The 26788-nt window shown below is 40.0% G+C and overlaps 2 protein-coding genes across 4 annotated transcripts in view; one reads left to right on the top strand and one right to left on the bottom strand.

Moving 5' to 3' along the window:
- The window catches only part of PPP2R3C (protein phosphatase 2 regulatory subunit B''gamma), a 32054-nt gene extending 15400 nt beyond the window's left edge, over positions 1–16654 (top strand). Inside the window, exons 10-13 of one of the 3 annotated variants that reach the window (XM_042455970.1) lie at positions 5415–5551; positions 6508–6645; positions 9144–9203; positions 16234–16654. In XM_042455970.1, the coding sequence (XP_042311904.1) occupies positions 5415–5551; positions 6508–6645; positions 9144–9203; positions 16234–16422 (524 nt within the window). In that variant the 3' untranslated portion in view covers positions 16423–16654. Of the gene's footprint in view, positions 1–5414; positions 5552–6507; positions 6646–9143; positions 9204–11904; positions 12163–15073 lie in introns of those variants that run through there. The other 2 variants (XM_042455972.1, XM_042455971.1) reach the window with 2 other exon arrangements.
- An 840-nt stretch (positions 16655–17494) lies between these two features.
- FAM177A1 (family with sequence similarity 177 member A1) overlaps positions 17495–26788 on the bottom strand; it is a 34265-nt gene continuing 24971 nt past the window's right edge. The window contains exons 3-5 of the mRNA XM_042456032.1: positions 23008–23074; positions 20482–20579; positions 17495–19759 (exon numbers count right to left, since the gene is read on the bottom strand). Coding sequence (XP_042311966.1) covers positions 19541–19759; positions 20482–20579; positions 23008–23074 — 384 coding nt within the window. The 3' untranslated portion in view covers positions 17495–19540. The remainder of the gene's footprint in view (positions 19760–20481; positions 20580–23007; positions 23075–26788) is intronic.

The following is a 26788-nucleotide window of genomic DNA, read 5'->3' as shown; positions in this document are numbered from 1 at the left end:
CATGATGATACATCATGAGGATATCATGGCCCGTTACAAACTGGCCTTTTAGTACGGAGTCAGTCCGTACTAGGGTTAGGAAGGTGCGGTGCTTCCGCACCCCCCTACCCCTAGTACGGACTGAGTCTGTACAAAATAGCGGTGCTCCATCTACATGGAGGCCGCCATGACGACGTCACGACCGCACCGCCTCTATACAGGGCGGCGCGGACGTGACGTCGTCGCTCTGTGCCAGGGCACTTAGTGCACCCTTTGCATGGAGCAGGAAGGAGCTCCATTTCGGAGCTCCTTCCTGGTTTGCGCCGCTGGGCGCAGCCTTCACACGGCTGCACCCAGCAACGCAAAGGAGAAAGGGACCAAGCGGCCCCTTTCTCCTCCTCCCCGCCACTGCGGGATGTCCTTGGGGCTTGAAGCCCCAAGGACTCCCTTTTCCAGGCTGCGGGGAAGTGGCCTTTTGCCGCTTCCCCGCAGCCTGGAAAGCGGCGGATCGGGGCCTCAGCGGCTGCCGTTCTAGCCACTGAGGCCCCGATACCCCGGGGATAGGGGCGGGTACAGGCCGCCTCAAAGGGGCGGTCTGTAACACGCCCATAAGTCCATTGTAAGATCATGTAAAAGAGATATAAATATAATTTCTCCAGTGAGTGCATGGTGTAGCATGAACATGTGTTGATTATGTAAATGTCAACTAATCCTCTGTTAGTTGTTACTGTTAACAAGTAATTAATAAATATATATTGCTGACTCACCTAAAATTGGAAACATAAAACTTGTGGGTTTTATCTAGTTCTTCAAGAATGCATTTTTTTGTACTAATGTATCATGATTTGTTCATGAATTGGGAAAGTATCTGTTCGTGCAACTGACATGCCTTGTGTGTCTTGCCTCAACACTTGCTCACTAGGGTAAATGTAAGTTGCTTAAATAATCTTGCCAAAATCTAGTATCACCTCCTTTTCATTAAAATTCTACTTTCCACTTTTTCAGTGTATACTTTCGTACTTTTTCAGTCAGTGTTAAGTTTCACTTTTAGCTCAGTTCAGAGATAAGAGTTCACATTTTGAATTCCTCCAGTTTCTAAAGGCTGCATGTTTCCTTCCACCACAGTTTTGATTCTGCTTCTGCTGCAGTAACCTCATCTATAATATTACTGATTTTACTGCAGTTGTTCTGGTTTCATTGTATTATAATGTTTCACTAAAGCAATAGTACTTAACTTTTGGAGAATCAAAGTTCCATTTAAGAATCTGATAAAAGTTCTATAGCAATAGCAAGTACATTTCTATGCTGCTTATCAGTGCACTTAAGCACTTGCTAAGCAGTTTACAATGTGTAAGCTAATTGCTCCCAACAAGCTGGGTACTCATTTTAGCGACTTATGGAAGGATGCAAAGCTGAGTCGAACCTGAACCCCTGGCTGGTATTGAATCACAACCTTGTGGTTTGTGAGTGAGTGGCTGCAGTACTGGCATTTAACCACTGCATCACCAGGGCTCTATAACTTCTATAGGGCTTTATAACATCTAGGCTTTCCCCCAGAAGAGTACACATAAATATATTAGTTTGTATAAATGACATGAGACAGAGCATAATGCAAGCCTATATGTAGATGAAATTATTTTATCTTTGCGGAACCCAGACTGTGCTCTTACAATTTAAAAGGGATACTTGATTATTCTGAGCTTTTCATAGAGATTAAAATAAATTTAAGTCCAGACTTGCAACTCATGTAATAATTTTTTTAATAATATGAACAATAGTCTTATGAAGAGGCTGCTTACAATAGTATGAACAATAGGTATGAACAATAATTTTATGAAGAGGCTGCTTTGGTTGAGATGGCAAAAGATGGTTTTGTTAATTTGCTCAATCTTAGTGCTGAAGCAGATGGCCTTGAAGCTGCCCCTTCCGAAGGTAGATCGGGGCTGCGACGAACACACACTGCAGTCCCAATCCGCCTTGCAGCCAGCAGAATAAAGAGCTGCTTTTTGGGCCGGTAAAAATGTAGCTTTTCCTGCCCCTCCACAACCCACGGGCAGCTTTAAGCCACTCCGGTGGCATGGAAACGCTGTGCTGGTACAGTGCTCAGAAGCTGGCTCATGTCTGAGCACCGGCATGACTTCCAGACATCTTGAAAAACAGTTCCCCTACCTTGGATCAGTCATTGATCAGAACGGAGATAGCAGTCAAGAAATCAGAAGTAGACTAGAAATGGGAAGAGCAAGTAAACTGAGACTGTCATACTTCAGACACATCATGCGAAGGAATGACTCTTTAGAAAAGGCAATAATGCTAGAACAGGTGGAGGGCAGTAGAAATAGAGGAAGACCATATACCTGACAGATAGACTCAATCAAGGAGGCCACAGCTGTGAGCCTGCAGGAACTGAGCAGAGCAGTTGTGAATGGGGGGTCTTTGAGGTGTCGCACTCATGAAGTTGCCATGAATCAAAGTCATTTCGAAGGTAGTTAACAACAATAACAAACTAAAGTTTGTTCTCACTTGTTTGTAAAGAACATATGGAAGTGAATTTAAAAAAAAGTGGTTCAGAAATTTTATGGAAAACTAAACATAGAAATCTCTGATCAGGCCTAGGGGAAACATTGGACGTCAAAGGCACTTGCATCTTCATCCATGACAGTTAAAGAAAATGTATGTACAACTGTACAGAGATGACATTTCTATTTTTAAAAATTATGCTACTATAACATAGATCATCTCCATTCATACTGGAGGAGTTGTAATTAAATGAAAAGATTAGTGCATACATTGTATGAATGCCCAAAGGCACTCAGTATTAGAAACATATTTGGAATGCAGTAATGATAATCAGTAATCGGTCAGTACAACTGCATGTTGAACTCTTTCGTCGTTCAATTTCCTCAATGAAAATGAGCATCTCCCACATACAATCCGTTTGGCCCTTCACATTTGGGGACTTAACATTCGTGGCTTTGACTATTTGTGGGTTTGAAGCTTAACTAGCTTGACCTTTCCCTCTTCCTCTTACCTTAGCCAGCCAGGAGAGGGTTGGGCTGGAAAGGGGTTTAAAACCTGGCTAGCCCTTTTGGAAGGATAGGAGGTTGAGAGGAGGTGAATTGGGAAGAACAGGAGTGGGGTACAATATCAATAAGGTGGTATGGGGTTTAGAACCTGGCTCGCTCTTTTAGAAGACTGGGAGGTTAAGGGGAGATTATTGGGGGAAATATGAGTTGAATGGGGAGATTGATGGGCTGGAAAGGGGCTTAAAATCTGACTGGCATGTTTGGAAAGATGGGAAGTTGACAGGAGATGGATTGGGAAGAACAGGAATAGGCTGAGGAGATTGGTGTGCTGGAAAGGATTTGAAATCTGACTAAGGCATCGTGATTTCAGTAAAGCCTTCAACAAGGTCCCCCATGATATTCTTGCAGACAAGCTAGTAAAATATGGGCTAGAGAATGCAACTGTTAGATGGATTTGTAATTGGTTGACCAGCTGAACCCAAAATGTGCTCAGCAATGGCTTCTCTTTATCTTGGAGAAGAGTGACTAGTGGGGTGCCACAGGGTTCTGTCCTGGGCCCAGTGCTATTTAACATCTTTATCAATGACTGGGATGAAAGAATGGAGGGCATGCTTATCAAATTTGTAGATGACACCAAATGGAGTAGCTAATACTCCAGAGGAGAGTAACAAAATTCAAAATGACTTTAATAGATTAGAAAGCTGGACCAAAGCTAACAAAATAAATTCCAACAGGGAGAAATGTAAGGTACTGCACTTAGGCAGGAAAAAAAAATGAAATATATAGATATAGGATGGGGGAAACTAGGTTTAACAAGATGGCATATGAAAGGGAAAGGGAACATGAGTCAACACTGTCATGCAGGAGATAAAAAGGCCAATGTGTTTCTAGGTTGCATCAATAGAAGTAGAGTGTCTAGATTGAGGGAAGTAATAGTGTCACTCTATTCTGCTTTGGCCAGGCCTCACCTGGATACTGCGTCCAGTTCTGGGCACCACAATTCAGAAAGGATGTTGACAAGCTGGAGCATGTCCAGAGGAGGGTGACCAAAATGGTGAAGGGTTAGGAAACCATGCCTTATAAGGGGAAACTTAGGGAGCTGGTGGAATACAAATAGATAGAATAATAGCATCATGCAACAGGGAGTTCCAAGTAGGGATTTCTGTCACAGAAATAATTTCCATTTGCACTGAATCATAAACAAGTGGAAACTGCAAAAATACTGTTTCAATATAGAATGCTATTCAGGTTCCAAGAAGAACGTTTCCAAAGCCTGCTGATAACTTACATTTTGATGCTTTTTGGCTCTGAAAATATTGACACTCAGAGAGTTGACTTCACAATTTGTATTTATTGGGGTAGGCAGTGTACAGCCTTGGGAACACGTGCATTCAACCCTCAAAGATTTTTTTAATGAACCTCATTCCCTCCAGACTCGTCACATTTTTGTTTGTTTGTTTGTTTGTTTTTTGGCCAAAAAAAGAATAGATTGCCTCTCTAGGAAGCATCAAGGAGTAGCAATTCACCTCCCCCCTGCACTATTTAACATACAAAACATCCCAGTTTTCTGAAACTAGAAGTAAGCTTCTGGCTGTCTGTATGTGCATTTGTTTGTTGGCATTTGTAGCAATCTGTATGGACCTCAGAGAGACTGTAGGCAGAAAATTGGCTCATTGTGCAGTTTCCAGTGCCTAGTTATAATAGGCCCCAATCTTCACACAGATAAAACATCATCCTTCCCACACCAGAAAGCCATATCAACAGGCTTGAGGGCACAGTTTCATTTTCAAAAATACAAGCAAAATCCAACAGTGAGGAAAAAATCCAAAACAGCCTCGCAGTAACTAGGCATGTTCAGTGGACATACGTTAAATGTTGGTGTTTAAGAAAAAGGGGAAACTGAGAAAAAGGAAAATAGATACTGCTTGCTGGATGAAATTCTGAATAGTAGCATTCCACACTGCAACATTTTGTTGCAGGTACATCTTGTAAATGTGGAGTATTGTCACTGCTGTGCTACATAGCTTTCTTCAGCTTTAGTAACTATCAGTATAAGCTGGTCAAGACAAATGCCAAAATATGTTGTGCAAATCAATTTATCTTAACAGCAACTCTAAGATGTTGTAGTATGACAACAGGCCAGTATTCAACAGATATTTCCTTCAGCAGAACCACCCATATCTCCTCATGTGTCCTTAAAAACAGGCTCCAATGGACTGGGAAACTCTCTGGAATACATTTTCAGTACTGTGGACGGTTGTGGTTGTAATCTAAAACTAAATCTAAGAAATAGAATGTGATAGCTTGAAAATGTTTTGTCTTTAATCCTTTGTTTTAAAATGATATGAAAACATACTACTTCATTTGTACCCTCTTCTTGCTCCTTTTCCCACCCTCCCAACCCTGTTGCAGGTCAGTATTTAAATCTTGACAAAGATCACAATGGTATGCTTAGTAAAGAGGAATTGTCTCGTTATGGAACAGGGACTTTAACCAACATATTTTTGGACCGTGTCTTCCAGGAGTGTCTGACCTATGATGGAGAAATGGTACTTCTCTTTTGTTACATGCATAACAGTAATAATGTCTTGCTTTTATATCAAAGTTCTCTGTGTGTTTTATTGGAACTCTTCACATTTTAAACATTAAATGAATATTAACTAAATAGAATGAAGGCAATATTCTCATTTGAATGGCAGCTGAAACCCACACATTGTGAAGTCACAACTCACTAAGGAATCATCTGAATAAGAAATCTCATTGTGACAGGGAGGACAGTGGCTTCTTGCTGCCAAAAGCAAGAACAGCAAGGAACTTATTCATTGAATCTAACAGTATAATGCTGCTAATATAGAATTCACTTTTAATTGTCCACACTCTTCACTTTTCTGATGTTTGTGATCATGGTCATTACATTTAATCAGCTAGTGCTAAAGGTCTACATCCCTATGTTAGTTACAGAACTGGGCTTCTGTTTTGAAATCTGCTGTTTATTTTTGAATAATATTGATCACTTTTCATTTCTGTGTACTGCTTTCCATATAAGACCCGTGTTGTCAATGAGGGATGCTGGAGTCACTTCAAATAAAACAAAGATGATTTAGGACATTTAGCCATAAAATACATTACAGCATCCAACAAATTAGTTAAGTGGCTAAAGGGATTTTTTGTTATTGTCTTAACACATGAATCCGGCTTTAGCTTATTGGAAGATGGTTGGTAACTGAAAAAATATGATAGACTATTGTTTAAATGTTACTTCATTAATTTGAATTGTGGACAAGCTCTCCAGTGGCTTTCATAAAATCTATGGGTATGTTGCCTATCCAATAAAAAGTCAAGTATTTTTGCACTCCTTTCCCCCCTCAGCAGCCCTTTCTGTTTCATGCTGTCTTTCAGCGAAAACTAACTGCTCCCCTACAAGGAAATAGCCACCAATTATGTTCTGCTTGCAAAATCAATTTAGAAACAGGACTATAATAAACATGATTGCATCTGCTTTTAGGACTATAAGACGTACCTGGACTTTGTACTTGCATTAGAAAACAGAAAGGAGCCTGCAGCTCTGCAGTATATTTTCAAACTGCTTGATATAGAGAACAAAGGATACCTGAATGTCTTTTCCCTTAATTATTTCTTTAGGGTAAGTCCCTTTTTGTAAAGGTAGGTCATTTTTTGTACATGTGTTGTTACAGCCATTGTGCCTCTACTTAGAGATCAGCAGGCAATTGCTTTAAACTGCCAGTGCTCACTGTAAGGTTTTTGACAACTTTCAAGAAAGATATAAATGTTTAAAACTTCACATTAAAAAGGGGGGAATTAAAATGTGTTTTCAGAGCACATCTTACATAAGGAAAAAAACACTGCTGTGATTTTAATGAAATATCAAGTTCTGCCAAAATGAATTTTTCCATAAAACTCAGATTTCTTTTTTAAAGATAATAGTTGCTAATGACTAACATTATAGCATGTTAATGACTTCTGTTCTTTATCTATATTAGAAACAATGTGGTTGCCTTCTAATTGAGACACCTTTTCCACAGTAATGTATACATTTTACTGTGTACTTTCTTTTTCTCTCTCACTGGAAGTCATTCTGATGATCTTGTAAAAAATATTTTTTTAATAATTTTATAACTAAGCATGATTGCTATTGTCAATAAATAAGTACTTCACAGTAATACTGGATACTGTGAATCAACAGACTCAAAGAGATCTGTGAGTCCAAATAATTAAGGCTTAGTATATTATTTAATACATCACTAGGCAAGCCATTTCACCAGTACAGGATGAGTACCCCTTATCCAAAATGCTTGAGACCTGAAGTGTATTGGATTTTGGAATTTTTAGAATACTTGCATATACCATAATATATCTTGGAGATAAGGGATACTCAACCTGTAATTGTTTCTAGGGGTGAGCAGAAATGTGTGTTACATTTACGTTACCTTTTCCTTTTTGTAGAAGCTACAATAGATAACAAAACATATAACTCTGTCACTTTCCGATCCATTCCTTTTCTGATATCCTCCTGATAAAACAGTGATTTCACTGTCAGAGTCCCATACAAGTGTCATTTTGTTTAGACTTTAGCAATCAAAACAACTTGAAATTTTGTTTGTAAAACCAATATCTTCTTAATATTGATCACCGTCAGTTTGGTACCTGCTTAAAAATATTTGCTTTTAATCATTCAGGAGTATAATAATTCAACCAAGGGTTTCTACGCCAAAAAAAAAGTGGGTGAAAAAATCTGGAACACTTTCAAAGCTTTTATAGTAAATGCACTGCAGGTTGAAAATACATCTAAAGCTGTGTTCTTTTAGCAGCATGAAGCAGATTAATTCCTCTGTAACAAACATCAATTGGCCCTTCATCTTCCAATTATTTCTTCTCCCAGCATACACTTTACAGTTAGTCTCAAAGTTTGAGGTTAAAAGCGTATTTTAACAATGCAGCATGCTGCCTGCCTCATTTCTCTTTTCTTCAAAGCAGGCTGGGAGCTGGAAATTGTTGCGCATAGACAGAACAGATGGTCGGCCCTTTGATAGCATTAGTCACCTGTTTTGCAGAGGAGAGAAGTGAATTCAGGCCCTGCATACCATTCACACAAGAAGTCAAAAGGGACTGAGTGCAGTTCATAGAACTTTATGAATAGCTGATAATAATTCAGTATCCAATATGTGTAGTCAAAATGGGACAGATCTTAATCCAGAACCATAAAGCTGGCAGTTTGAGATAGGCAATAATGGATTATATGCACAGCCTAAACCCTATTCTTGTCTCCTCTTTTATGGTTAATTACATCTGTGAGGAGGAGAGTACACTAGCCCTGCCCCCTTCCATCACTGCTTTGCTAACATCCATGTTGGAGAAAGTGCAGGCTGCATGTGGACCCCCCCCTCCATGTCCCCTTGGAATTCCCCAGCTTTTTGACCGAAATTTACCCCCCTCCCCTGGGGAACGTGTGGGCAATTTTACCACATTTCTCTCTTTCAGGCTGTTTTAGACCTAGGAGATGTCTTTTTGTCCAAAATGAAGTGGCCCAGGTTACTTCCTTTTGAATAAAAGTGCCTCTCTTGGATCTAAAAGTGCTCTGAGAATGTGAAAAGCATGCCTTAATTGTTCCCATGCTCCTTAGAGGACATTAGGAGGTTTTAAAAATTTGATGGAGAATGCAGCCCTTCAAGGTCCCCTAAGGGCCGGTATGGCCTTATAGCCTCAACAGGTTTTCATCTCTGGCTTTCATAAAAAGCAACAAGTCTGAAGCAGAGGATCCCTTGCAACCATGGAGGCTTTCCATTAGAACTCTGCTTTTCCAGAGTTTCAAATCAATCAGGTGGTGCTCTCTATTTCAGTCTAGTCATTTCAGACATTGACAGAAAGGGGCAGGAGCAGCATATTCCCCTTCTGGCTTGTTTGTTAAACCCTAAAACCCATGAGGAGACCTTTTATATAAGGCAGTGTTCTGTGTTCATGTCAGAGATTATGGTGGCTAGGTAATGGCAACTGTTTGTCACCTACATATCTTTGCATCAGGCCAGTAAATATTGTTTTATAAAGGGCATAATTCACTTACTTCACTTCACTCTTATTTTCTTGTTTATTTATGCTTCACCGTAATCTGTGTGATTGCCATAGGCTATTCAAGAACAAATGAAAATCCATGGACAAGAGCCAGTTTCTTTTCAGGATGTCAAGGTTAGATTTCTTTTTTTAAAAAAAATCAAAATGTGTTTGCATATCATATTTAATGTGTGTGACAGAAATGCATAATTGATAGTTAACATCCAGTATAGATATAGCTTAGTTAATGAAATAAATGTGTTCTTGGGTATTGCTTCTCTAACAGAAGTGTTGTTACCAGAGGCAGAAATAATATGGTCAGAATATGGATAGGTTTCCGCACCACAAAAAAGAAGACGAGTTCGACATGTTTCAGCAAACTTTCTATCCAAAATATATGCATTTGTGAAATGAAACAACTAAGTCAGGTAAACCATACATAAGTTAGCAAAACATTTTGAACCTTCTAGAAACCACTGGAAGGCTTCTTCCAGAATACATACAAGGACTGGATTCTCAGGAGGGCTGAAGGAGCAATCAAGAACCACTGAGATATTGTTTCATGCCAAGTGTTCAAAGTAGGAGAGCCAAATTCCACCATTTCAGGAAATAACGGCATTTCAGCAGAGCATAATATTTCTGTTAAGCAACAACCTCATGATATCTCTGCAATAAAACGCATAGTAGAGGAAAGAAATAATGCAGAAATAGAAGTAAGATTGCAAAATATTTTCACAGATCAAAATTTATGAACTGTAATGAGTTTGAATAATGACTAATGAAACTGATGTCTCAGACTAATTTAACTACAGTGAGGTATTGGTATCTGCTGGGATTTGGCTCTAGGATGCACAAATACACACACACACACACGATGGAAACCAACATCTGTGGATGTTCCAGTCCCATTATATACAGTGACATAGTAAAATGGTGCCCCTTATATAAAATGGCAAAATCAAGGTTTAATTTTTGAAATTTTAAAAAATATATCTTCAAGCTGTGAAGCGTTGAAGCAAGACCAACTGTATAATAAATTTGAATAATGATGACAATTTATATTTAATCAATTTGAAACATTTATTTGGTGACAGAGAAAAACATTCCTCAGGAAACAAGAAATTTTACAAAAATAGCATCACAAGGCAACAGTCTAAAAACCAAAGAATGCACACAGAAAATAAAACATGCTTCTTAAATATACTTTAAGTACTGAAAACAATGTAAATAAAATTGATGAAATGTCAGATTTAGAGTCAGAAGGATAAGACTTAAGCTCTCAGAAGGGAAAGTGAGGAATTCTGATCTAGATGATATACACTCTTCAGATAGGAAATCTGAAACAGAACAAAATAAAAGCAGATTATTTGAAGTTGACAGTTTAAGAGATTGCTTGAAAAGTTACTAGTCACTTTGGGTCTGAAAGATCCAGAACAAGTGAATGTAAAGAAAAGAAAAAGAAAGGTAAGATACCAGTAGTGCTGCAGGAAAAACTGTCAAAAATTTAAAAATTCCCATGCCAGTTATATTTACAGTTAATTGAATCAGAATGGGAAACAGCTCTTAACACTAAAATATTCTAAGATTACAGTAAAAAGAAAATCTTACACATTTGAGAAGATAGATCAGTTGGCTATCTCATTAGTCAGTACAAGTAGCCAGCAGAGGATTCTGTTAGAATCACACTTGAGTGACACAGCAAAAAATCAACAGGGAAGGAGCTGGAGTTTTTGCTTTTAACTCAATCTCAACTGTCATTAATGTACTTTAAAATGCTGGTGGAAAGTGCTCCGTAGCAAGCACAGCCTTCCAGCACCAGTGCAGGGCAGTCTAATTTTCATGTGTGCCCTAGTGATTAATGATTAAAGTTAATGATTAAAGAATCTATAAAAAAGGGAGATTTCTTCATATTTAATGTCCAAAAAATGACATGAATTTTAACGTAATGAATTATTAGTGCCACATGAATTTGAAAAATACAGTTGGCCCTTGCTTTATTTGGGCAGATCCGTTCCGGACTCCCCCCCCCCCCCGCGTAAAGCAAAAAGTGCGTATGCTCAAGCTCCATTGGAAAGAATGGGGCTCGTGGTTGGCGGGTACGTGTGCCATGGGTGCACACACCATTGTTTCTATTGCCGGGCAGCTTCAGTGTAAGCTGAAAGCTGCCTATAATGAGCCCGCGTATGGTGTGGGCTCACTGTATGATTAATCCAGATAATTTATATCCGTTACCTTCCAAGTATAGTAACATTTTGTGAGTTAATGAATCCTCTTCGGTTAATGAAACTGATGTGTCTCAGCATCAAGAGAGTCATAATGATAAATAAATAAGATGAAAAGGAATAAGGAGGATAGATCACATAGAATTGTGGAGCATGATAAGGAGCCAAGTGCAGATCTTTCCAGGCTTAATAAGAACAGTGGGTTCTTATTCTAAGAATCACTATCCAGAAACATTGGGAGGCTGACCAAAAGTCAAGAGCCAACTTGGTAAACATTCCCTTCAAGGGAAAATTGTTATTTGGAAAGAGAGCTGTAGAAGAGTTTTAGTAAAAGGACAAGAAACTTTAATGGGTATTTATGAAAATCAGAATGGAGACGGCAGAAGTAATCTTAATTGCCCCACACTGGCCATGCAGACTATTGTATCTTCTGTTAATAAAAAGGTTGGTAGAAAGTCCATTCCAAATGCTGCAGAGAACAGATTTATTAACTCAAGTTCCAATTTTGCACCCCAATCCACAATGGTTAAGTGTAACTGCATGGAGATTGAGCAGCAAATCCTGAGAAAACAGGGGTATTCAAAACCAGTAACAAATACCATTCTACCATCTAGATGTCATTCAGTGCAACTTACATATGAGACCACTTGGAAGGCCTTCCAGAAGCAGTGTGAGCAAAATTTGGTGATAATGGAATATGTATAGACAAATGATGTCCTGTCCTGTCTACAGAGTGGAATAGATAAAAGACTGAAACCTAATCCTTTGAAGAGGCAAGTTGCAGCTTTGTCATCTGTGCTGTTATTTAGTGGAAAGCCTCTGTTAGCTCATCCTCATGCCAAGTGGTTCTTGAGAGACAGAACTTTAAAGCTTAACCAATCATTCACATAGACCTTATGTGGGATTTGAATTTAATACAGAATATTTTCCTTTTGAGCCACTTAATGAAGCATCAGTGAAATTAATTACTTTCAGAGTGGCATTTCTAGTGGCAATTATATCAGCAAGGTGGATGTCAAAAATGACATCACTTTGAGTAAACCCTAACCTATGCAAATTTGGAACAGAGGGGTTATTTTTAGCCATTGATCCCTCCTTCCTTGCAAAAACAGGGTCACGCTTACACATGAGTCAGACATTAGAACTGCCGACATTTTGTCCAAAGCTAGCCCATCCTTTAGAAAGACAATGGCACTCCTTGGATGTCAGGAGGACTGAGAAGATTTATATTGAACAAACAAGAGCAGTTCTGAGTACACAGACATTATGTATTTTGTTTCATCGTAGAACCTAAGGGTTTAAGGCTACTAAAACAATTATTTCAAAATGGTTGAAAGGTTGCATTTACTTACTATGACTGTTTGCACATGCCAAGTTCACAACAAGTGTGAGCTCATTCACAAGACTAATGGCATTCAGGGTAACATCTTTGTTAGAAAAGTGTGTAATGCAGCAGGATGGAAAGACCCATCATCATTGATCAGAAATTGTAAAGTGGACAAATTTAGATCTGGACAGGCAATGTAGATTGCTCCTTCAGCCCTCCTGAGACTGGGAGGTTGATACCTGTCATGACTGAACATTCTAGGAGGGCTGAAGGAGCAGTCCACTCACACTCCTGGCTATGTTTAAAACAAAACAACTTCATGTCCATTTTTCTATCTACTTATATTTGTTCGTATGAGAGATTGTCAAACCTGGTAGATTGAAAGGCTAAGTGATAAAACTAAAGGGGAGAGAAAAAGGGACATCCATAAAAAGTTTGGAATTTTGGACTCCTGCCTTGATCAGCTGGTACGAGAGAATAATCCAGTGGTTGTGGTTTCAGCCCTCCTAGAATTATGATTCATGGTACATATCGAACTCTTATTTTCTTTCACCAGCCTCCACTTTTCAGAAAATTTCCATTTTCATAGAATCATAGAGTTGGAAGAGAGCACAGGGGCCATCTAGTCCAACACCCTGCCATGCAGGAACTCTCAATCAAAGCATCTCCGACAGATGGCCATCCAGCCTGTTTAAAGACCTCTAAGGAAGGAGACTCCACTACACTCCGAGGGAGTTTGTTCCACTGTCGAACACTGTCCGGAGGTTCTTCCTAATGTTGAAGTGGAATCTCTTTTCCTGTAATTGCATCCATTGTTCTGGGTCCTGTCTCTGGAGCAGCAAAAAACAAGCTTGCTCCCTCCTCAATACGACATCCCTTCAAATATTTAAACAGTGCTGTCATATCACTTCTTATCCATCGCTTCTCCAAGCCAAAATATACCAGCTCCCTAAGTCTCTCCTTATAGGGCATGGTTCCCAGACCTTTCACCATGTTAGTTGCTTTCCTTTGGACACGCTCCAGCTTGTCAACATCCTTTTTGAATTGTGGTGCCCAGAACTGGACACAGTATTTTAGATACAGCCTGACCAGAGCAGAATATAGTGGCACTATTACTTCCCTTGATCTAGACACTACTATTGATGCAGCCTAGAATTGCATTGGCCTTTTTAGCTGCCTCATCACACTGTTGACTCATGTTCAACTTGTGGTCTACTTGGACTCCTAGATCCTTTTACACGTAGTATCGTTCAGCCAGGTGTCTCCCATCTATGTGTTTCATTTTTTTTCTGCCTAAGTTCAGTACCTCACATTTCTTTCTGTTGAAATTCATTTTATTAGTTTTGGCCCAGCTTTCTGATCTATTCAGGTCATTTTGAATTTTGATCCTGTCCTCTGGGGTGTTAGCTACTCCTCCTAATTTGGTGTCATCTGCAAATTTGATAAGCATGCCCCCAATTCTTTTATCCAAATCATTGATAAATATGTTAAATAGCACTGGGCCCAGGACAGAGCCCTGTGGGACCCCACTGGTCACTTCTCTCCAGGATGGAAACGAGCCATTATTGAGCAACCTTTGGGTTCGGCCGGTCAACCAATTACAAATCCATATAACTGTTGCCATGTGGGAGCCCACATTTTACAAGCTTGTTTGCAAGAATGTCATGGAGAGCCCTGTCAAAGGCCTTACTGAAATCAAGATATGCTATATCCACAGCATTCCCTTCATCTACCAAGCTGGTCATTTTATCAAAGAAAGAGACCAGATTGGTCTGGCATGACTTGTTTCTCTGAAACCCACGTTGATTTTTTTGTGATTGTGGCATTACCTTCTAAATGTTCACAGACTCTCTGTTTAATGATCTGCTCCAGAACCTTTCCTGGTATTGATGTCAGACTAACTGGACAATAATTGTTGGGATCCTCTTTTTTTCCCTTTTTGAAGATGGGAACGTTTGCCCTCCTCTAATCTACTGGGACTTCTCCTGTTCTCCAGGAGTTCTCAAAGATTATTGCCAATGGCTCTGGGATTACATTTGCCAATTCGTTTAATACCCTTGGATGTAGGTCATCTGATCCTGGAAATTTAAATTCATTTAACTTGTTGTTTCTGTACTATCTATTCTGTACTATCTGTGCTGTATTTCCCCTAGTGTGTTCTCTGCTCCATTTTCCTCAGTTTGAGCCCCCTTTTCCTTTTGTGAGAAGACTGAGGCAAAAAGGTGTTGAATAGTTCTGCCTTTTCTCTGTACCGTTAGGATTTTTCTGTCTTCTCCACACAGTGCCTCTACCGTTTCCTCCTTCTTTCTGCTACAGACATGCCCCCAAATCCCTTTTTATTGTTCTTAACCTCTCTAGCAAGCCTGAGCTCATTCTTCACTTTAGCTTTTCTGACTTTTCCCCCTAAACATACTAGCAATTCCTCTTTGCTGATTCCTCCTTTTTCATTTCCATAGGGCACAGCATGAATAAAATTTTCTGAGAAAGAACTCTGCTGCATGAAGTAGCAGGCAACAAAAATCCTTTGCCTAAAACTTAATGGTCTGAAGCGAACCCAGTGTTAACGGCAGAAAAGAAAAAAGACAAGAGTCTTCTCATTGGCTAATTGTATTACACTTCTACTTGAGCAGAAAATGGTCTTAGTTCAAGAAAATGCCAAAATACTTTTGAGCTCTAAATCAATTTAGAAGACTTCATATTGAAGTTTGGACAAGTTTCATTCTCCACAAATTAAGCAAGACTCCTTATGCATACCAGCACAATTAGAGAGAAAAGACAGCTAGTGTCCTAAATTGGATATCCACCACCAAGGTCATCTTAAGCAGATTCTTGAGTGGGTTTTAACTTTTAAAGTGGACTAAAACAATTTTGAGTGAAGGCTGCTGACCACATGGCTCTAGTAGTCTTCATTGCGCTGTATGTCTTTTTGCTGTTTGCGAATATATGACTTGGCACTTTGAGACAGTTTGGACATGAATGAGACTACACTTGATGACTGTATACATATATTGCTTCTCCAACTTGGGGACAATGTTTACCAATGGTTAAAACACCTCAAAATATTGTTCCTTTCCCTTTAAGAAAACATTAAGCAATCTGTTAAGCAAGATTTTTGTTGCATATACACAGAGAGATCTGGTGGAGTGGAAAATATCCAGCCAGTATAAGACTACTATTAACAGTTAATACAGATATCATCTGCAACAAGTTTAATGAATATATCTGCCTTTGATATGCACATATCCTAACATTACAACCACTGAGTCCACTGTCAGTCTCTCCAAAGTGTGTTAGGCAGCTGATGCCTTGGCTTTTAAGAAAGATTGGGCCTCATTCTTATACTCTAAATGTAAAGTCTAAAGTACGGCTGGAAAGAAATTTACTACAGCAATTTACCTCTGTTTTGAGGTCAAGCGTAAGTACATCTTGTGTGAATGTAGTATTATATTCTGCAATTATGTGCTTGAGCTGAACAATGTATTATTAGGAGGTGAAATTCAGTATTATTCAATTATTTTTTGTAAAATAAATTACCTTCTACTGGTGTACCAACTTTGTATTCCGACACTTTGCCTTAATGCAAAAACCATTGTGTAATATTTTATTTATTTTTTAGGATGAAATCTTTGATATGGTGAAGCCAAAGGATCCTTACAAAATCTCCCTTCAGGACCTAATCAACAGTAGCCAAGGAGACACAGTCACTAGCATTTTAATTGATCTTAATGGCTTCTGGACCTATGAGAACAGAGAGGTTCTTGTAGCCAGTGATAATGACAGCGCAACAGATCTTGATGACACATGATTTAAGTGGAATAAACTGTATCCATGGAGATATGCCCAACTGATACAGCAGCAGCATGAAGCTGAACAATATATTCATTACCCAAATAACTGAAACTTCCATGTAGCCCCAGATGGGCAAAATTAATGCTTTGTACAAACTTGTGCAATAGATCTCATCTGAAGCCAAAAAGAGAGAGAGAAGAAAGTAATACTGTTTATTGAAAATATGTCATTAAATGGCTATAAACTCACTGGTAGATTTATGTACTGTATATTGAAATTATCCCAGAACCTACAGTAGTAAGATATAATACTATGATACAAGGTGTATCATTCGGACATGGGCTTGAACAGCCTCTGTATTGTCAAATTGCCTCTGCTGGGGACAAGTTTGTAATCTCAAGCGTGCACAAGAAGCAATTTCGTATCTGATGAAATATTTGTTTCATTACTATCAATATACAATTTAGGGTTTTTTTTTATTTAGAAATACAATCTATATAAATACCTGTCAGACTGATCATAGTGAAACATCCTGCCAAATCAGAACTCAGACTGTGACATAAGGCTACTGTAGCAAGCAGATGTTACTGTAAATCCTTCCCACCCTGGTACACAGAACCACCATCATCTCTAGCCAGCATGGCTGTGCTTGTTAATAATGATAGGAGCTGTAGTCTAACACTGCTCCCACATGCAAGGTAGAAGAAGGCTGGTAGAAATGCTCCAGATCAGCATAATTTAGTATTCTTTCTATGTAATACTGTATATAAAATACCAGGGATATCCCAAAACGTGGTAAGTTCACTGAATAATTCTCTAGGAAAAAATACTTGTCTTAAAAATAAAATATGCCTCTTGCTCAATTCCATGCAGTCTTCAACACTGCAATCTTATACGCTGTTACTTGGGAGGGAATGCCAGTACTCAGTTTTATGTCTGAGTAAACATGTATATGACTGCAGACATAGTAAGGTAAATGTTTGCCTTCGTAGAATCCCAGCAACTACCACTAGATAATTCTGATGACACCTGATGCATTCAAAGCAAACTCTTGCAAGTCCCGCAATAACAACTCGGAACACAACTGATTTAAAATTAAATATAATTTTAATGTAATTGCAAGAAAAAGTAACCACCTTTGTACCACTTGCATATATCAAAAGAAATATCAAAGATAAGGCACAGTGACAAAAAGAACCTCATGGCAATAAGCCCTTCCCTAGTCCATACAACAAGAAATTTTTGGCTAGCAAAAGTTACAGACTTGGTCAATCGTATTATTTAATTAATTGTGATACTTTAGTGGGTCTTGTATCCTGTGTAGAGATTTGAACATAGGCTTGCCATAATGGACATTTGCTAACTGAAATTAACAACATTCTCTAATCCAAAGTGGAAACAGACTTTAAGAAAAACAAGGAACTGAGCCCTAACTGAGTCTTTTCTTTCTACCCACTTCTGACAAGGAAGGCAAGCATGTGCACATGTTCTCTGTGTTTTTCTTGCTATGCTGTCATGTTTCCTGCCCTGTGAATACTGTAGTATAATTTGAACTTCTACTGTGCAGTTTCTTCTAAAATATTATGTATTCTATATGACAGCATTAGGTTGCACAAAAAAAGGAGCCAAGATACAGTGGGGGAAGAGATCTTAAACTATTTCAGTATTGAACTATAGCCAGGACGTGCTTGCAGGAGGAGGCAGTTTTGCTGAATACATCCCTTTGTGTCACCAGCATGTAGCCCTTAAATCCTTTCCTGTATCTACAAACATTTGCACTACAGATGTTTTGTGAGAATTAGTACCAATTGACTATAGAAAAATTAATTACATAAGCAGCAGCAGATTCTTAGCCATACTTGGTCAGGGGGAAGAAATTTCTAGCTAGACATTCCCCCCACCCCACCCCCAGTAATGGTATGATAGGCATTTCTCAAACTCATTTTTTAAAAAATGGTTTGAATACAAAAATCAAATTCCACCATTGTAACAGCCTGTTTTAAATTCCGAAAAGTAGGGGGAAACTATATATCACATTTTGACCAGATGAAAGAGAACATTCATTCAACATTTGGCTCCTCAGCTTACCATCCTCTCTTTAGACTACTTTGATGTATGTTAGGTGAGAAGGGGATTTTCGACTCTCCATATCTTACTGGACCCCTCCAGTCTTCTCATATCAGTAGCGACCATGCTGCCTGAAAAGAACAGATTTATCTCCCCAGCCACAGTGTAGGGCAGAGACGGGAAAAGTACAACCCAACGTGCAGCCCTTCAAGCCTTATTTTGTTGCCCTCCAGCTTCTTACTACCTGGCTTTTAAAAAAAAATACTCTAGGGAGGAACTTTGGTAAAGCAATTTTATTCTATTCTGCCCTGTCTCAAGTATTATAGATCCTGGAAGAGCTATTCAAAATCTGAAGTGACTTCCTCTGAGCTCTGGCAGAGGGCATATGGGGCCTCGCCCCCAGTCCAGGGCTACATGTTACCCATTCCTGATATAGACAAATTAAATTTCAAACTTTCTAAATACTAGATGTCCTTCCCTCAACACTTAATATAGTGAGAGATTACAGCCAACTAACTAGATACTCTTAGACCTCTTCTAATAGTGGCAGTGTGCTTTAGGGGCCTACTAATAACTGTCCTTAGCAGGACAGTTTTCAGACACATTTATATACAACTGCTTATTTATTTAAGAGACAATAACAAAGTCACGTTTTACAGTATGAGAATGCACATGCAATAGTGATAATAAATTAAACTAAGTCACAAAGATACCTTGTGAGTTAGTTTCAATTAGTCTAATAAGCTTCCACCTTCATTATAATACATAACAAACACACAACAGACCTTAAACCATACAGCACAATTATCAGTTCACAACTGTCAATAAGGCACAAGATGTTCAGGAAAGAAGTTTTACTTGTTCTGCATAGATAGGTTAATTTAAATCCCAGTTACTTGCATTTCATAATCTCAGTTTTAACTAAAATGTCTTAGCCTTTATTAGACAGGTGTTGACTGAAGAAACACTGATAATCTCCTTTCCTCATACCTTAAAAAATTTACATTCCACTGAACATGCATAAAGGGAACTATACATTTTGACAGCTTCAGAAATAAGGAATGCCCTCATTCTAAAGCAGATATAGGAGTAATTTCTTGTTTATTTTCTGTAACAGGCAGACAATCTCCCTCAGTTTCAAAGTTGAGGTTCACAAAAGTACTGCAGGTGGTAGCTTCTGGCTGGGCTGTCTGCACAGAAGTCCCCTCTTGAGTCTGATTTTGCTGCTCTTGAAACCTCCTTTCTGCTTCCTCTGACATCTTGTTCTCTTCTTCCTCTTCCTCTTCCTAAAAAAAAATGGGGTGTCCACATATTTTAAACCAGCAAATCTTTCCAATTCCTAAACATGTTAATATACTCTAATATTCAGTTCAACAAAGAATGTCAAATATCCAAATCACTGATTAAACCTGTTGCTATCACATGACTCTTTCAAGTGGGTCATTATAGTATAAATTGAACATAAAAGTTGAGAGGTAACTGATTATTTGATATGTTTGTCAATGAGAACACTAGCAGCATACTGTATTATGATCAAACAAAGCTCATTATATTGGAGGGAGAGCACAATCAAAAAATGGTTTTCTCCACATCTGTTAAAAACTGTCCAAAATAGTATTCAAGCACCCAAAGTAGGAACATTTATCTTAGTAAAAAGGTAAATTAGAGGGAAAAGGCTCACACATTCTCTTATAAAGAGAATGAATATGTGGTTTCCCCCTGTAATATAAGCTAAAGTCAATCCGATATATTCCTAGAACAAACCATGTTTCCTTTAAAGACTAGGATCTGTTCTAAGCTTCTGACAGGATTTAAAAAAATGGGCCTGACAGATTAATTAAATGGGAGTAAATACACCTGAACTAGAGTGTTCTGGCATTAAGATGGGATTTTTATATGATTCCTCTTTACTATTTCATTTTGAAGAATCAGATTAATATGCTATGCTTTTTTTAAAAAAGTAAATATGAAATTCCTATGCCATGAAAAAGTTACAAAAAAAACACACCTCCTTCTTCATCCTGTAGTATTCATCTATGGCATACTGGTATTTTGGTGTACTGATTCCCAAAACAGAGGCAATCTTTTCACCAAGGAAGTCGCATACTGAAAAATATAAATCACACATTTCATGAGATTTAGTAATGTTGCAAGTATACGTCTTCAGTACAGTTTACCTTAATTAATAGATGCAACAAATTGAAGCTGCAAGTTTGTTTACATTGTTTAAATTTTCATTCCATGTTTGACAAGCAAAAGCTAACACATACCCACACATCCTATGCGGCTAAACCTAAAAGTGCTAGCATCATCCAAGGAGACCTTAAGGTCCTCTAGACCTTAATACCTACAACCATGCAGAAAGGTTTGTCTGTGCTTTGCAGGAAAATCTTCACTGCCAACAGATTTTACAACTCTGGACCTTACCACACGAAGCTAAAAACAATATTGTAATGGCATAAAACCATTTTTGGGCAGTATTTATTAGACAACATTGTGTCCGTCCTGCTGCTGTCCTGTTACTGTGCAGCATCTTTTCACTGATGGGCAAAAAACCATGAATCAGCTCTCAATATCACTAACAGCACAACTGTTGAAATGCAGAGGCTTTTGCACAACTGTTGGAAATGCACAAGACCTCTGCACTTCAATTCCAGTATTACAAGAGTCATGTGGCAGGACGGGCTTGATTCTCCTCTTTTCCCCGCCACCACACTGTTCCAAAGCAGGCTAAGCCTATGCCTGTTCATTAAAAAATGTATCTTGATTTATGCTTGTGTACTTAAGACTATTTTGATAGGTTAGGAAATTGTGGGGAAAAGGGGTGCAGAAGGAACAAGGTTGTGAGGTGGATGAGAGGGGAGACTTGAGAGACTGAAGCTGATGGATTGTAGTGGGAAGCAGGGAAAGGGAGGTGTGAGCCAGGATTATTGGCAGGAAAGAATTCTGCAGTATTCATGTTAGGGGAGGAGTGATATTCTGCAAGGGGTGTTCCACCCACTCCTCCTCACAATGTGGAGGGACGCTTAAATAAACTAACAGGCATGGAGTTAACCTCCTTTGGCATAGAGAGTGGGAAGGGGAAAGGAGGAAAATCAGACTCCCTCATGGCACTGACTGCATGCCAGGATTGAAGTGAGGGCTTATCACACACATTTTTAAGCAGTTCAGTCACACAAAAGAACAAAGGTGTGATTAGAAAGGTTTTCAAATCAATGTGTTCCCGTTTCTTTTCATATCGCAATTGCATTTCCTTTCATAACAAGACAAGAGTCTGATGTGATAATGCCCTCTGTTTGTATCCTGTTTAATTTTCTTAGACTAAATAGTTTCATTCTCCTTTTGGATACTCTTGCTCTCCTTTTAATACCTTGATAAACCAGAAGCATACAAGAAGTCACCAGAAACAAAAATATGAAGTGACACAAGCAGTCTGCACCAACACTGATGGCACCTGGTGGTCAGCAATTTTTAAGCTTCCAAAACCCCTCTGTCACACAAGCAAAGGAAGAAGCAGCAAACAAGTTATGTATAGTTTATAGGCATAAAATAAGGCTAGTACAGTGTATGCACATATACTCTTACACAAACTTGTCCAAATAATAAAAAGCATCAAACCTAAGCCTAACCTTCCATGAATTCTATACAATCAGTGTGAAAAATTGTTCTCCTGCATCTTTTTAAAAAGCATTTGCTTAATAAATCACTCCAATCTTTAGGCTATAATTCTGCATAGTTACTTTACACTGTTTAGTCTAATTGTTTCTCTAACAGATTTTGATATCTACAGCTGGTCTTGATTCCAAACCCCAGTGGATACCAAGGGCCTACTGTAGTGGTAAAGCTTAGTGCAAAAATATTTTTACTACAGTTTTACAGCAAAACAGATGATAAGGCTAGTAAATTAAGACTGGACTTCACTAATCAATGTTCAGAAAATGCAACCCACTCATGCCAAACTAGCAAAATGTAAACCCTGAAATACGCAAATTGTGTCAGTGTGGTTTTGTAGTCAATATACTTCTGTGAGGAGAAACAACACACTGCAAATAGTCACAAGCAATGACTGCTTTCACTGTTTGGACTCAACATGGGCCATGCCTCACATCTCTTGAGAAAACAGAAGCTTTCAGCTTTCAAGGCACAAAACCTTTACTCAGGTTAAATATCACTTTAATGGGCAAAGAGAAAGTGTTTGGGGGCACCTTAAAAGCTAAGTCTTTTTTTTTTTCTTTTTGGCACAACCCTGCATTAACTAAAGCCCTCTACAGCATATGCCTCATGAGAATGATGGATTTTCATTTCATATGACTAGTGATGTTTTCCCATTGCATTTTTTAAACCAACTGGTAGCTGTCTTATGTCACAGCAAAGCCAACAAGGTGTCTTATGGTACTTTAAAATCACAAGTCTTATTTTGTATACGTTTTTGTAGAGTGCAAAATATATTTCATGACTAACGGACAGCGTCTCTCATATGGGCTCTTACTGATTTAGCTCTATACATAAATTCGCACACTCAATAAACCCATACCTGATAGTGTTGAAGTGGCTACTCTTAGCATCTGAAACCACAAATAAGGTCCCCAAGTAAGAGTCGCCTGAAACAAATAAGTTATCCGTTAAATTTCTTTATGTTGACTTCATGCAAAACACACAGAATTTATTTCATTTAAGACCACTGAGTTTCTTCCACTGAGTTTAAGATGACACAGAGAGCATTCTGAGGCAGCCTCCCCTAAATGAACTGATCAGATCCAGGCCTCCTTGTATTGTTTATACCCCAGCTTCTTCCCAAAGCTGGGATTCAAGGAAGTTGCATCATGTGTTTTCAAACCATACCCTGCCTGTGATTCTTTTGTTCTGCATGACTTGTGCAGGTAGCTACCACTTCTATGAATGCAAGCTAAATCGTAAATTTTGAGCATTCTTCTGACAACAACATGTACAACCTAGCTGCTCCACAAATACAGATTCCCTTCTGTGTAAGTGTATGGGTCTGTGCCTGAACCTCTTCTGGAAGGAGCTTTAATGCCCTTGAAGTACTGAACGGGCTTTTAGGTGCTAGTGTTGATATTTAGAAAGGGAGAGAGGTGGAAAGAAGTGCGAAGTATATAGTTTTGGTAAGCTGAAGTATTATTGTTAGTATATGTATGTGTATATAGGAGCCAGTGTGGTGTAGTAGTTTGCGCACTGGACTAAGACTCTGGAGACCACAGTTTGAATCCCCACTCAGCCATGAAAATCCAGTGGGTGACCTTGGGCAAGTCACTTTCTCTCAGCGTTAAAGACAGAAAAGTAAAAATTTCCTCTGAACAAGTTCTGCCAAGAAAACCCTTTGATAGGGTCACTTTAGAGTTGCCGTAAGTTAGAAATGACTTGAAGACAAGTAACAACAACAGATGTGTTTGTATATGTACACCTATTTGCACAAAACAACTGGGACAGGGCACATTTAACATTGTGAGGACACTTAGCCAAATCTGACTGAGATTTACCCATATGCAATGTGATGGTCTGAATCGAACGTCACTCCTCCTCTTTCCACAGCAGCCCCTCCAAACCCTCTGAAAAAGTTATACCTTATTGAGCAGCAGACATGTGACACAGGGGGCTGAGAGGCAATCTCAAAAGTCAGAAGCAGGCAACGTTTTTGAGTAAAGTGCTTCCACGTGCGGTGTACACAACATGGTAGGGTCCCCAGACTCAGTGTAACATATTCAGGGGCTATCATGGGCTGGGGGGGAGGAGGTACAGACTGTGGGCAAGTCCATTTCCAGCTGTTTGGGATGTTTTGTTTTGATTTTTTGCACGTGTGCCTAAATCTGGATCTAACTCTCTGCCTTTTCTTTACTAGGAAAGTTCATATTAATAATGCATACTACACTATCCTTTAGAATTGTGAAGTCATGTGATTATAGTGGAAGTAATCTGATGCAAGCAGTCCTATGGGAAATTGACCTGAAAACCAATTATTGTCTATGGCAAATACTGCAATGTGAAAATAGCTCTACAAATACTTACCAACATTACTTGTTCAGTATACATCCAGTACGTTTCATATCCTTCTACAGCAGTGGTTCCCAACCTTCCTAATGCTGCAACCCAGGGGTAGGCAACCTTTTTGAGCCGGGGGCCGGGTTGCTGTCCCTCAGACAACTGGGGGGCTGAAGCCAGGGGGTGGAGCTTCCACCCTCCAGAGGCAGGGCCGTGTGCCGGGGGTGGAGCCGCATGCCGGAGGCAGAGCTTCCACCGAAGCCCCGCGGGGAGGAGGAGGCATGTGCCCGCACTCTCCTCCTCGGTCCCTTCCTTCGGCCAAACGGGCTCCAAAGGGCCCTTTCGGCCGAAGGGGAGGGAGGCCGAAGGGAAGGGCTTGGGCACCCATCCCAGGCCCTTCCCTTCGGCAGAAAGGGCTCCAAGGGCCGTGGAGGAGCCCAGGAGGCGGCAGGCCGCTTCCGCGGGCCCCTTCTCAGCCCGTGCGACCCCAGGCCTGCCTCTGGAGGGAGAGGCCTGGGGCCGCAAGGGCCCTGGGGGTAGGGTTGCCATAAGTCAGGACCTCCAAACCGGGACAAATGTAGGACAACATTTTCAAATGTAGGGCACATTTTTTTAAAATGGGCTTAACACTTAGCATAGCAGAGGAGGGAGGGCGGCGCAGGGCCGCACAGGGAGGCGGGACGCAGGGCTTCCCCCTTTGCCTCCTCTGCCCCAGGCCGCGCGGCCCTCCTCTTCCTCCTCCGCACAGTGGAGGAGGAGGAGGGCAGCGCGGTCGCGTGGTCGTGCAGCCCAGGAGGTGGAGGCGGTAGCAGTGGCAGCGGCAGCAGGACCGGGCTGTTGCCGACCCCTGCCGCAACCCTTTAATACAGTTCCTCATGTTGTGGTGACCCAAACCCATGAAATTATTTTCGTTGCTACTTCATAACTGTAATTAAATAGGTGTTTTTGAATGGTCTTACGCGACCCTCTTGAAAGGATCATTTGACCCCCAAAGGGGTCCCGACCCACAGGTTGGGAACCACTGCTCTACAGATTTATAGTAGTACTAAATGTTTTGTTGCAAGATTTCAACTTTTACTGTACACGCTTTTCAATACAAAGGGATTTGTGCAATCTCCACTTCTACTAGATAAAAACCTAACCTGAGCTCAGTCGGTGACTTGGCAGAAGGATGTCTTCTCCCTTTTTAAAGCGCAAGCACGCAGACACCCCATATCTTTATATAAAAGCAACTCATGCTCATTTATTATGCACAAAACTTCCAACTGTTTCAATAATAAAGCTGAGCGTGTGCTTTTGCACAGGTTATGTCCATACAAATTTTAAAATTTTACATAGACATCTAAAAGTTATTCTGAGAATGAACATAAATGGAGAAAAATTCCAGGTCACACCCTTGCTCTATCTAACCTAATTTTGTCTATTGACAGTTGCTCCCCTGATCTTAAGCCAAGAATCTTTCCTACCACCTAGAATCACAGAATGCTAGAATCATAGAATTGGAAGAGACCACAAAGGCCATCCAAATCAACCCCTTGCCATGCAGGAACTCATAATCAAAGCAGCCCTGATAGATGGCCATCCAAACTCTGTTTAAAAACCTAAAAAGAAGGTGACTCCACCACTCTCTGAGGGAGGATGTTCCACTATCAAACAGCTCTTACTGTCAGGAAGTTCCTCCTAATGTTTAGGTGGAATCTATTTTCCTGTAGTTTAAATCCATTGCTCTGGGTCCTATTCCCTGGAGAAGGAGAAAACAAGCTTGCTTCATCCTCAATATGACTTCCCTTCAAACATTGAAACAGGGCCTATCATATCTCCTCTTAATCTTCTCGGCTCCAGGCTAAACGTACCCAGCTCCTTAAGTCTCTCCTCATAAGGCATGGTTTCCAGATCCTTCACCATTTTGGTTACCCCCCTTTGGACATGCTCCAGCTTGGCAACATCTCTTTTGAACTGTGGTGCCCAGAACTGGACACAGTATTCCAGGTGAGGCCTGACCAAAGCAGAATAGAGGGGCACTATTACTTCCCTTGACCAAGAGGGACCTTCTGCATGCGCCCTCCCTCCATAACTGTCATCTTTCGGCCGTTGAGGGAGAGAGCAGGCCGGCCCAGCGTCATCAGGGGCTGGCCTGAAGACAGAGCGCCCTCCCTCCATAACTGTCATCTTTCGGCCGTTGAGGGAGAGAGCAGGCCGGCCCAGCGTCATCAGGGGCTGGCCTGAAGACAGAGCGCTCTCCCTCCATAACTGTCATCTTTCGGCCGTTGAGGGAGAGAGCAGGCCGGCCCAGCGTCATCAGGGGCTGGCCTGAAGAC

Source organism: Sceloporus undulatus, chromosome 1 (genome assembly GCF_019175285.1).
Source record: "Sceloporus undulatus isolate JIND9_A2432 ecotype Alabama chromosome 1, SceUnd_v1.1, whole genome shotgun sequence".
Lineage (NCBI taxonomy): Eukaryota > Metazoa > Chordata > Lepidosauria > Squamata > Phrynosomatidae > Sceloporus > Sceloporus undulatus.
Note: the sequence above shows the minus strand (reverse complement) of the source record. Positions and strands in the feature narration are given on the sequence as shown.